The 12318-nt window shown below is 36.7% G+C and overlaps 1 protein-coding gene across 3 annotated transcripts in view; it reads right to left on the bottom strand.

Moving 5' to 3' along the window:
- Positions 1-4907: 4907 nt before the first annotated feature.
- Positions 4908-12318, bottom strand: part of LOC121324380 (protein FAM53C-like) — a 29621-nt gene continuing 22210 nt past the window's right edge. For 2 of the 3 annotated variants that reach the window (XM_041266142.1, XM_041266141.1), the window contains exon 5: positions 9173-11880. In XM_041266142.1, coding sequence (XP_041122076.1) covers positions 11599-11880 — 282 coding nt within the window. In that variant the 3' untranslated portion in view covers positions 9173-11598. Of the gene's footprint in view, positions 5052-9172; positions 11881-12318 lie in introns of those variants that run through there. The other variant, XM_041266143.1, reaches the window with a different exon arrangement.

The following is a 12318-nucleotide window of genomic DNA, read 5'->3' as shown; positions in this document are numbered from 1 at the left end:
AAAGCGATGTTGGCACAGTACGGTACTTTAGTCAATGTTGCCTTTAGAGCTCAGAGTTTTAAAACCTTCACAATCTATGTAGATACAAATGCCCTTCACAGTGAATAACAGATATTATATTTTTATATTATTCTTCCCATCATGACGATCTGATATATCACTATCAGTTCCCACAGTTGGAATAACACTCCGTCATTTTTTTTTTTTTTTAAATTTTTTTTTTTAATGTTATTATAATTTAATAAAGTGGTTCAAGAAATCAGCCGAGGTAGAGAACACTGACAAGATTAACATAGAGGTTTAGAGCATCAGAGTTCCCATAATGTTCAGACACATTACTGATAGAATGGTGGCAATTTAATTCCAGTATTACTAACAGCAATCCAGTACACCGACAAAGCACAGTGCAGTTTCTATACAGGTTATTCTGTTATAAAGACCTTTCTAATGAATGGATTAACGTCAGGACAGGAGGATGGGATTGAAGGTGTGTTGTATTTGCCTGGAGCTCTCCTTAAACTGTCAGATAGTTTTATGTAGGCCTGCTGATAATGCACTATTAGTTTAAGACAGTGTGTGCAGATTGGGAATGCACTGTACTTGGGACTGTACAGTGTGTGTATGCACAGGTCTATTTAATTGGTACGGTTTCACATGCCATAACCTGCAGTGTTTCTCTTTGTATGCAGCCAGGATGAAAGCTCCTGTTACAGCAGGGCTTGCCATTGTTCTGAGATTATAACTTTATTACAAACGAACTTTGCCCGAGGCAAATACTGTGTTCTCAAGAAAAATAACAATGGATTGGATAGACGTCCGTAACTTGTTAATAGTAGTGGCATTTTTTCTAAGATTAAAAAAGTACTTCAGATCAAATGCTTATTTATTTTATGTTATCTTTCCATTTAGGGTACATCCTCTGCGGAGAGTCTTCTGAGATTTCACTGTGGCAGGAACAAAAAACTGTGAATGAATAAAACAACAGCAACATCAAGGATTGACTGAGACTGAGCTAGCTAATGTGTATTACGCCATGCAGTTAAACAGATTACTCATTTATGAGTGCTGTTTAAAAAGCCTGTATGAAATATCACCTAGATGCTGGGGTTATCTGTACATCAGATACGCTATTTTGAATTTTCCTGAACTCTAACAGAAAGCGAAAACGTCCCATTTAGAGCCTTTTACTGCTGTAAGCAGCAGCTAGACCTTGCCAATTTGTATAACAGAGAAACTCGATGGGGAAAGCAGATGTCAAGGGGAAGGGAAGCTTGTGTCCTCTACAGCTAAAACAGCTCTGGGAGATTGTTAACTAAAAAACTGCAAGCACAGAAGGGTAACCTACAACAGAAACCAAGAAATTCAGTGTAAGAGCCCTGAAGCCAGTGTACACAGAAGGTGTCATTTGCATTGTATGATTTTTGTTTGTTTTTGTATGGACGTTGGCCTCCGTACTGTACCAGGAATTAGAAACTCTAATTCATCCATAGAGATAAGAAAACAGCCTTTTATGTACAGGGCTGGGTATCTGAGTCATTAAGGGCTGATATTGCCTGTGTTCCCAAATGGCAGGGCTCCCCCGAGAAAATAATTCATTGAAATGGGATTTGAAAGATGAAAGCGACTGTGTGCAATCCCTGTTCAATGTACTGGGGTGGTTCACTAAGACTAAGACACACTTTATGTTTCCAAAATTAATGCAAAACCACCCAAAATACTCATACTCATTAAAAACAGTGGACTTATACTTTTCCAACTCCTTATATAACATGAGTAAATGTAATTTTTTAAAGCATTTTGAATTGCACCCTTTGATTTCTACTCTATCTATCTATCTATGCATTTATTAAGGTGATGTAACAAACAAGGTTGCATCATAGCTCTTACACAGCACTTTACTAAATATATCTTTTTTATAAATAAATTAAATGTATACATTTCAGATGTACTATTTAGAATGTTTTAACCTTCATTTTGTAATCCACTTAATTCAAGCACTGCATGTATTTTATTGTTTCTGGCACGCCTCTTCTTTGATAATTAAAGACTGGAACATCAAGACATGTTGAACTTTGTAATATGCAAAATTAACCTTTGTGAGCTGGGAAAGAACTGTGGTTCCCTGATAAAATTAATAAAGAAATAAATGAGTGCTGTAAATCCTCAACCCTTTATTCAGTACAATGTCTTCAAGAAGGCCTTTTATTAGGTATGCACTGTTCCACTAGAGGGCCCTCAACCCTTTGGAGTCCTTCAGAAAAAAAAAAATAAGACTGACAATCATTTATACAGACAGCTTCGTCCAGCTGCTGGAATAAGATTAGGCCAGCCCAGGACACAAACTGAACTGTATATGCGCTGCACTGTACTGCCACAAACTTTAGCAGTCCTTTTTTACCTTGGAAACAAGCTCTGGGCTGACTTCTTTGCTCTCTTGGCAGGCCTGGTACTCAGACAGCTTTGTTTGGGAAAGGCAAGACTGTGGAGCACATTTCCAACGGGAACAAAGACAGAGAGCGCAAGGTGGGGGTGGGGACAGACCAAAGCAAAGTGAAAGTGCTGCTGTATACATGCTTATCTCTTTTTTTTATATGTTACACAACTGTTCTTACAAATGACATACTAATTAGTATCAATGGTTTTGTGTTTGTTCATAGAGAATAATTATTTTTCTATGAAGTGTTTTCTCACTCGAAGGGTTTGACCTTTTACATTGTTTTACATTCCTATTAAAAAAAATAAAACATTGTAAACGTTTACTTCCATAAGTTAGGGATTTGCATTTTAGGCTAGTTGTAACTACCCTGTAAGGTATGCAAACTGTTGTATATTCTGCGTGATCAATGTGACAGGAGCATGTTGTCTGTTGCTTCAAGATATTCTTGAAAACGAGACTGTGGTACAGACCTAAGCCAGGGATAATAAACCAGAATAACTATAATAAATTGCAAGTACTAAAATTGTGTCCTCATTCTAGGATCTAATGATTCAGTTTTTGTATGAAGTTTCATGCTGATAATGCTGGTTATTATTATGGGTAGTGGTAGCTCCCCATAATAATAGAAGTTCCACACTAGGACAAAAAGTAATCCTGTGTAGATTTCAGTGAATTATCAGAACATTAACAGCAATTCCTTTAGAATTCAAACAGTCATTATTTATTCAAATATCTGCAAACAAAGGCGCTCTCTATCCCAATGTAAGCTGTTTAGCGCAGTCAGAAGTTGTCTTGCTACTTGCTTCCTGGAGTGTTTTATGTGTTATTCCAGGTTCATTGGTTTACCTACTGTTTGTCAGGTGTGATTTTGCTAGTCACTGGTAATGACAGAAGCTACTGATCAGGGTGAAGGAGGTTAACACATGTCACTTTCACAGCAAAACACATTTTAGAGGGCATGAGTAATGTGACCTGGCCATGCACTTTAAACTTCTTCCTGGTCGAAAGGGGCCATCAATTTCAGACCTCCTTAGCACCCGGTGGCCTCGCCTCAGAATGTCAGCCTTTTATTGCTCTTAATCTCTCTGGTTGTTCGTTGGTTAGGTTTTCACCAGACTGGGCATTCACTTTAGGGAATCAGTCGAGCTTCAATACAAGTGCCTATCCCTGATGAATGAGAGCTTTCTTGCAATTTGCTGAATTGCGCTGAAAGTCAATCAAGTCAGTCAAGGTAATGGTTTTCAGCAAGACACACTGGTTCAGGAGGTTGGGGTACTTTCTGGTTCAGGTTTTACTGGTTCAAGAGAAAAGCATGGGTAGAATGGCTCTTAACTGTTCATTAACATTCCCAATTTGGAGTGCCAAGGGAGTAATACAGGCTCCCAAGGGCTGGTTAATCTTTATTGTAGCCCTTTCACTGAAAAGACATATTCACCACATTCAATATATTCCTCATTTTCATTTAAAACAGTGCCCCCAATTCAGTTTACAACTCTTCATCAGTGTTGGTACCACCGTCAATGCTCCCCTTGTCTTTGTCCCTTTGAACTTTTTGCAACGTTTCTCATTGCTTCATCACATCCCTAAAACCTCACTGGGGAGAGGAAGAATGACAGGGGAGTGGATTTGGAGAGGATATGCAGCAAATCTTCCATTAGGAAAGTCATGACACTGATTAGCACTAAAAGAAAAAAACCTAAAAAAACAGATGAATGAAAAAGAAAAACAGCTTGCACTGTAATCAACAGACACAACAATGTATGTGGTTAATCTGTATGAACGTTGCTTACTGGCAAACCAGGTTATGTATTCCCAGGTCTTAAATGTTAAACTGTATGTTCATCATAAACTCTATGGGCAGGTCTACTCTAGTTTATCTCAACAGTTTATAAATCATTGCCAGAGAACTTGCCAGATACCTGGGCTGGTAGACAGGAAGCAGGCATTGATTTAATAAGCAAAGCATACCCAACGCAGCTGGCCTTACCTACAAGGTAAATAAAAGAAAGCATGGTTTACAATATGTAGTAAAGAGCCTTGCACATGCATTCTAGATAAGGTTTCTAGAAACGTGGAAATCACATGCAAACTTTATAGAAAACTAAAGCAACTGATCAGCAATTGCCAGGGGCTTTTCAGTTGAGGGCTTACAGTTAAGAAAAAAATAACGTTGACCTGCAGTACAGCTCTGTATTTGACATAAAACCCAGGCTCAGGGGTAACACTTACATGTCAGTTTAACCTCCTGTCCTAACTATGACTTATTTTCTGTAATACTTGGAAATACTGTACATGCAAGTTGCCCTTAAGAAAATATCATTGGGGTTTTTCAGACACCAGTAATCTTTCTCCTGCTGTGCAGGTTAGCCATGTAGAATAGCCTCACTGTTGCAGAGTCACAGATGTAAGTATTGTCTTCCAGCTGCTCGAGACTCACCTGTTGGAAAGTTCAGACTGTGCCCAGAAATGTACTGTATATTTATAGGAAGATCTGGAGTTTGGAAGTGGTTAGTGGAAACCCAAGCCTCTCTCTTTCTCTGCGCCTACACTTCGGTTTCTAAATCTCAACCTCTCCCACAGCTGCTATGCACAGACTTGCCTTCCAGGAGAAAATCTGTAAAGAAAAATGTTAAAAGTTCATGCAGTAGTACTGAATACAAAAAAAAAAAAAAAAAAGTGAAAGCCGAACACTGAAAATAAAGACATTATTTAGTTGCCAAATATTTCTTCCACCCACGGTAAGCCCTGATCAGTGCTATCATTATCTGGGGAACAATCCTAGGCTCTCACTGGGCACACAGAGCGTGAATGTCATCTCCTGGGCTTATTGTACTTCACTGCCTGTTCGAAAGGAACAGGCTCGCAGCATGAATGGAAATGAATATGCAGGAGCAAACCGGGCCCGGATAACAACCTCCTTTTTTTTTTTCAAAACCACTTGGACACAACAGTTGCCACAGTCCTATAAAATATCAAAGATGAGAGGCCAAACTTGGGGTCAGCTTTTTTCTCTCTTTAAGGGCTTCATTTTTTTGGTACCAACAACAGGACTAACAAACTGAGACACACATTATTTACTTGGGGCCACATCAAGAATCGTCTGCAGCAGTTTAAAAAATTTCTTTGAGTGGCCTACTGTTTCTTAACAACATTTCAATGCCTCTTTATATACAAATGTGACAGTGTGTGCGTGTGTGCATTCAACTACATGTCCAGGCAAATGCTTTGCAAGTGCACATTATTATACAAACCCACTCAATTTAGATCTTGTAAGACACAATAGATGTCTATGTAGAAAACTTGCAAGACTGGCAAGCAGATTTACACAGTAAATAATAGTTGTGAATTACTTCAAAAACTACACCAATATTTAAAAGTAGGAATTTTCAATCCTGTTTTTTTTTTTTCCAGTTACATACTTGTTATAATCTTTGTACTCTGTCCTGCCTCCTTTTGTTCTTTCATTTTCAGTGCTGACGTCTTCACAGCGTTGATTGCCATTCAATCAATAACCATTCATATGAATGTAATTGTCTGTTGTGAACTCCAGATTTTTATCCAGCGTTGTTTTGCCCGTAGCAAAGGTGCAGCCTCAGTGTTGCACGTAGCTATCTAGAATCATAAGTTTGTGAACACTGAGGATACTAAACCCCACCGCCACACACAAACGCACAAAGGACCTGTTGTGTCAGTGTACATATCTTAACTGTAACTACAGACTCCAGGATCTTTGTTTTTAAGGCTTTAAAACTAATTTCCTGACTCCTATTTATTTTGTACCTGTCGATCCTCCCCTTTTAATTTGAAAAATCCAGCATTAAACATTAAATCTACCAGCTGTTGCTGGGTTCCTGTCACCCTAGTTCACAGGAGTTAAAGCTCCAATATCATAACTAGGTGTTTACAACATTCTTCCATAGCATATCCTTCTGGGCACCTTGTTGGTGGTCCAGTTTGTTTATGTTCTCCAAATGTAGTTTTCAAAATACTGTTTTAGTTCTACTGCTAAAATTTAAACTGAAAAAACTTTGTTTTAACATGAGGTTACAACTTTCCCAAGCATTTAAAACAAAAGCATTTTTTTTATTTTATAGATCCTAGCCCCTATGCAGGGATGGCAAAGTAAAGCTTAACCTGCTCTTACTGACCCACCACCTGTGTAAACAAGCTTAATAAAAAAAAAAAAACCTGTAAAACTTGAACATTTACCATAGCCTGCCTCTATCCCACTCTGCCCCTTTTGTTCTGGTTTTGTTTTTTTTTAGTAGCAGCTCAAATGAGGACAATATTTTGACTGTCTCCCAAGATCAGTCTCTAGAGATTAAAGAAAAAAATTCTCTCTACCATAGATGATCTCTAAAGACAAGATTGTTCCCAACTGTATTTACTACCTCGAGAAGGTTATTTGGTACTTCAAGAATATGAATATATTGCATTGTGTGGTGGGGAAGTTGACATACCAAACCAGGCACAGTAAGAACCGTCCACTCTATACTTAATTCTGAATGTTAAACTATATTGTCTGGTTCCATAGACCCTGATTCGCACTAATCTAATGCTTCTTTAGGTAAGGTAGTCCAAAATTAGTGCTAACTGGAGTCTGTCAAACTAGCCCTATATCATCTGCATTTTGCTACTCTTGAATTGCTTACCAGCTAAAGTTCAGTATGATTACTCCAGCAGAGACTCCTAATACTCTTTAGACATACATTTTACTTTAATGGATGACGAGGCAATTCCTTTACAATAGTGTGTTTCCCTACATACATCTGTGCAATTTTACACATACAAACGACTTGCATTTTCTATGTATTGCAGTGTGTCACAGAAACTTTAACCAAATTAATGACTTGTTTTTTAAAACCAGACGACTGCAAATTAACAGTAATGCTTTTGAAAGACTGCATATGAAATATTATTTTTACTACCATACACTAATTAACTACATGACAAACATACGTACATTTCACCCGACGAGTGACAAGGTACAAGCTCATCTTTATACAAGTTGAAGTCAAGCCTATTTCAAATAAGTTCTTAGGTATTTTGTTTGTCATGATTGCCAATGCCACATTTCAGACAGATCCCTCTGTGACATTAAAGTAACAATTCAATGAATCTATTAGCTGGATGGAATTTTAAGTTAATTGAATCAATAGAGCTAATGTGGAGACAAGAGCAAACAGTGGAATTCAAATAACAATCAATAAAAGACATCATCAGGAATCGAGTATATGTGTTATTGAAAAGGACATCAGATAATGGCATCAACATTATTCAAACTGTAGACTGTAGATAAATACAAGGTGTTTCAGCTAAGAAATAATGCTGATGGATTATTACTTGGAAAGAGCAAAGCAGTAATCAAATCACTTAACTTCAATTGGTTTTAAAAGTTAACCCCTTAATTTAATCAACAATGGTCCCGACAGCCTTCTGGCGTTTAGAAAAGATGCTTTACATGGCTGTGGTGGTTCAGAAATGGGTGAACGTGGAGTGGAAGACATCAATTAGGAGAAAATTAAAATAGAATATTGAAATAAACCACAGAGCCAATCAATGTTTGTAGTACAGCAGTGTTTCAGGTTGAAAAAGTATTTGCTGGCTTTCACTGAAGACAACAATGTTCAGTTATTTATTTGAAGCTTTAACAGATAAAAAGGTGTTAACTTAGCACAGAGCCCCTAGTGTGTCTTGATACAGTCTGACGGCTCTCAGAGCCATCTGCAGGTGGAACTGTCGTTATGAGTCCCCTCTTCTGTTGTGATAAGATAAACGCTTGCCTCATTAACTTCATTTTTGAGCGGTATCAGGGGTTTAAAAGTTCAGCTGTGCGAACTCTTAAAAGAAAATATTTAGCTATGAGACTGATCTGAGCTATGCTGGTGCTGTGCTACCCATGAAATTAGATTGTTCATGTACTTAGAAAAGGAGTCAAGACAGCAGGGATGCCTCCCTTTGCAGTTGGGGGTCCAGTCAACAGTTTTGGTATGGTTCTTTGTACCATGGAAATCTGTGTTATAGGGTTGTAAACCTCCCACTGGCAACCAGTAAATCTACTGCTACTGTCTGACCAAAAACAATGGTTTGAGGTTCATGACGCATATACTACCAGTTGCTTCGAAGTGCCCATTATTCCTGTAGCCTTTAGCAGAAAAACAGGCAAAAATTTGAGACAATTTTTACAACATAAAATTATTCTTATTTAGAAAAAAAGAGTCCATAAAACACATTTTTCTTGTAAAATTAATCTCTAATAAACTTTATTTATACACATATTGTGTTACAGAGGAATGTCGCCATCTTAACACATAAAATAATAATAAAAAAAAAACATTTCTAAGACAGACCAACAGTCCACTTTTAAATTTTCCAAACTGGATTTACACATACAAAAAAGTTCAAACAAATGGCCAATGTACTATGAGTTGTGCCCTTCAGAATGAAATTGCAGCTTTTTTTGAGATATTTCTCCCTCTCCTATATACACATACATATATATATATATATATATATATATATATATATATATATATATATATATATATATACACACATATATATATATATATATATATATATATATATATATATATATATATATATATATATATATATATATATATATGTATATATATATATATATATATATGTGTATATATATATATATATATATATATATATATATATATATATATATATATATATATATATATATATATATATATACACACACATACATATACACACACACATATATCTCCCCCAACACAGTGCATTAATGTTTTAATTCGCAAGAAGTTAGCAATAATTCTAGTGCTACACAGGTGTTTCCTTAAGGTTTCAACAGATATCTAAAATGACAGATGCCACTAGACCAGATTACACTGTCATCCTGTTTGCAGAGCACAGACTCGCAGTTATCTTTGTTAATCGGCACCCACCTTAGTTCAATTTGCCCCGGATACGATACGTTGTACATTTTAAACCTGTAAAATCGGTTAAACACAAACAGATTGTTTATCGTTGCAACAATAGGCAGTGCTACAGAAACGTTATGTTCAAATACACCAAGAAAGTTACATAAACAGTCCCTCCACATCACCTCCGTATCACAGTTTCCTAAAGAGGATATTCAGCATTGGAGAATCTCTGGCTTTTAATGAGTTGTGTAAAAAAAGCCAGTAATGTTTCCATTAACTTTTTAACCTGGTACACCTAAGGCAACTGGGTTGGAATGTAGACTAGTTCCATGATAAGATTTAATAGCATGAAATATTGAACCTCTTTAAAAGTTTAACAAAAACAAGACCACCTACAGCAGAGGCCTTTTCTCAAGGCAATTTTACAAACCAAAACCAGCATTAAAATGTAGCTACTCAACAACCAGGGTTTGGAAAATTCCACAGAATGAGTCTGTGTTAGAGTGCTAGCACTTGATATATTCTATTCTTGTGCAGAGCCGCTCACTAGAACCCAACACACGTGTTTTAGCCATTGCAAAAGAGGAAGGTGAACCAATACAAGTTGTTACACTGCTGAACCCAAATCATAAGACATGACTTTTTGCAAGTCATAAAGTCCATAAATTCCAGGTCAGTAGTATAAAGTTCATATCTAAAATTAAAACCTACAAAAACTTTCCTTAACAATTGTAGTCTCTGCAGAATGGTGAAGGAATATCCCCACCTGCTTAAAAGACTGTAACCTGAGCTATATAGAAATACAAAGGAGCTTAACCAAAGTGTACTGGCACAGGTGCCTTCCTGAAATGTTCTCAAAATGAACATTTACATTCAAAATGTATCTTTTTTCATCTTCCTGTCCGCACTGTACTTTGCACATCTCGTTTACCTGCTCTACATAGTTTTTCTGTGATTGTTTTGAGGACAGAAAATTGGGTGCACAGCCTTCAATTGCAAATTATTACAATTAAGACTGATCTGGATGCACTTTGTACATACCAACACTTCATTATTTAATCACAATAGCACATGTGTTTTAGTTAGTTTATAACAGTGTTACATATTGAGTACATCTTTATAGGACCACAATCCTAGCTTTTTAATATATTATAAGGTGTCACCGCTCAGCAGCAGTGTAGAGGCAAGGCAATCCACTGTTTCCTCTTTTAAAATGTGGGAGCCTCTACTTTGATAAGCCATCTTTTTAACCCACTAAACAGAACCTCAGGGTTGTGTTAAATGTAGTTACTTAAAAGATTACTGCATTTCTATCTTGAGGTTTGGGACCAAGACTGCTTGTGACCGAGGTCCTGATTCTTCAAAACAAGCAGTTTGCTTCTTAAATGTGACTTACGTAAGCAAAAATTAACACAATTTAAGTAAATTTACATAAAAAAAATAACTCTTCTATATTCAGTGACACTCAACATAATGTTAAAAAGCACTAAAATAAGAGGCTCCAAGACACTGAACTCTAAAGAGGAGGCTCACTGCTCTGCTCAAAACCATACTAAGAATATCACTGGCCAGAAAAGCTTGGGAGCAGATCTGTAGGTTTGTTAATTTTATACAAAAAGAGAAGCAGCAGCAGTTAAAACAATTACAAAAAGCTCCGTTATTTTCATGCCACATTCTGTGACTAGTCTCTCAAATGTTTTTAAATGATTCAGATTTTGACTGAAGATATGCAAGTAGTTCCTGTGCTTGATGCAGTTATTAAAAAAAAATATATATATATATATTTCACAACATAACTAGAATGGGACAAAATCCAATCTAAGCAATTGGCAAGTCTTATTTAAAGGGGGTTTCGAGTGAGTTAGATTACAAATTAAAGATTAGACCAAAAACAGACAGATTACTTTCATGCCATTTTCAACAAACTTCAATTGAATGTTGCCTTTTTGTACTTCAAATAATGATAAATAATTAAGAAAAGTTCTAATTCTCCACTTCGCAAACAATTTAAATTATTTTAAAAAAAGAGAGTGATGTGAAAGAAACAAAGAAAATGTGATTGACAGAAATAGAAAGAAGGCAGCCAAGCCATGGAATGTTTTCAGCCACTGGGTCAGTATTGATGGCTACCTGCATCGGTATTTCTGAAAACACAGCACCACCCCCACCAATTTGAGAACTAGGCTTGGGGCCTAGTCAGTCCACTTTGTTTTGTTTTCCAGAGAGTACTCTGAGCGTTCAGTTTTCCTCAATAAGATTTAAATCCAGTTCTGTGCAGTCTCTCTGAAAGACGGTCTGTTCTTCCTCAGCCTCGCTCTTTGACTCCTCTTCCTCTTCACTCTCGCTCAGAGTCCCGATGGCACCGCTGCTGGGACAGTACTGCACAGTTGTGCGGACATCCGGACACATGTCTACTGTCACCAGGTCGTCAAAGGGGTCCTCGCAGGAAGCTAGCTTCCGAGGGTCACTGCAACACTCTCGCTTAATTTCTAAGTAAATTGGGGTGGTATAATTCCGTGTCTGAAAAACAAAAAGCGGAAAAAATGGTTAAGAATAAATAAACTAATGCAAGTTTCACACAGGTAATTTTAAAACACATTATTCCAATTAATCGGAAATGAAAGATTTCCAAAGGAATTGGTTGAAGACTAGAACCACCACAGTTATACTCATACCTAAAACCGCAGCTGGCAGTAATTATGACCGTTACATTTTAAACAACAATATTAAAATAAAAGATAAACTATCGTATACAAGTTTTATTCAAGCACATCATATCAAACATCTGCACAGCCAGCACACTATGTAAAATTAACAATAAAAACGTAAATGGGTTTATTTTCTCACTTACCACATACAAAAGCACTACTTCAAAAAAATGAAAAACGTTAAATAAGCATTTCAAAATGAAACTAGTGTGTAAACAGATATGTACATATAAAACTGTAAAAATGGAAC

This window comes from Polyodon spathula, chromosome 12 (genome assembly GCF_017654505.1).
Source record: "Polyodon spathula isolate WHYD16114869_AA chromosome 12, ASM1765450v1, whole genome shotgun sequence".
In the NCBI taxonomy this organism is placed as follows: Eukaryota; Metazoa; Chordata; class Actinopteri; order Acipenseriformes; family Polyodontidae; genus Polyodon; species Polyodon spathula.
This window is presented reverse-complemented; position numbering and strand designations above follow the sequence as displayed.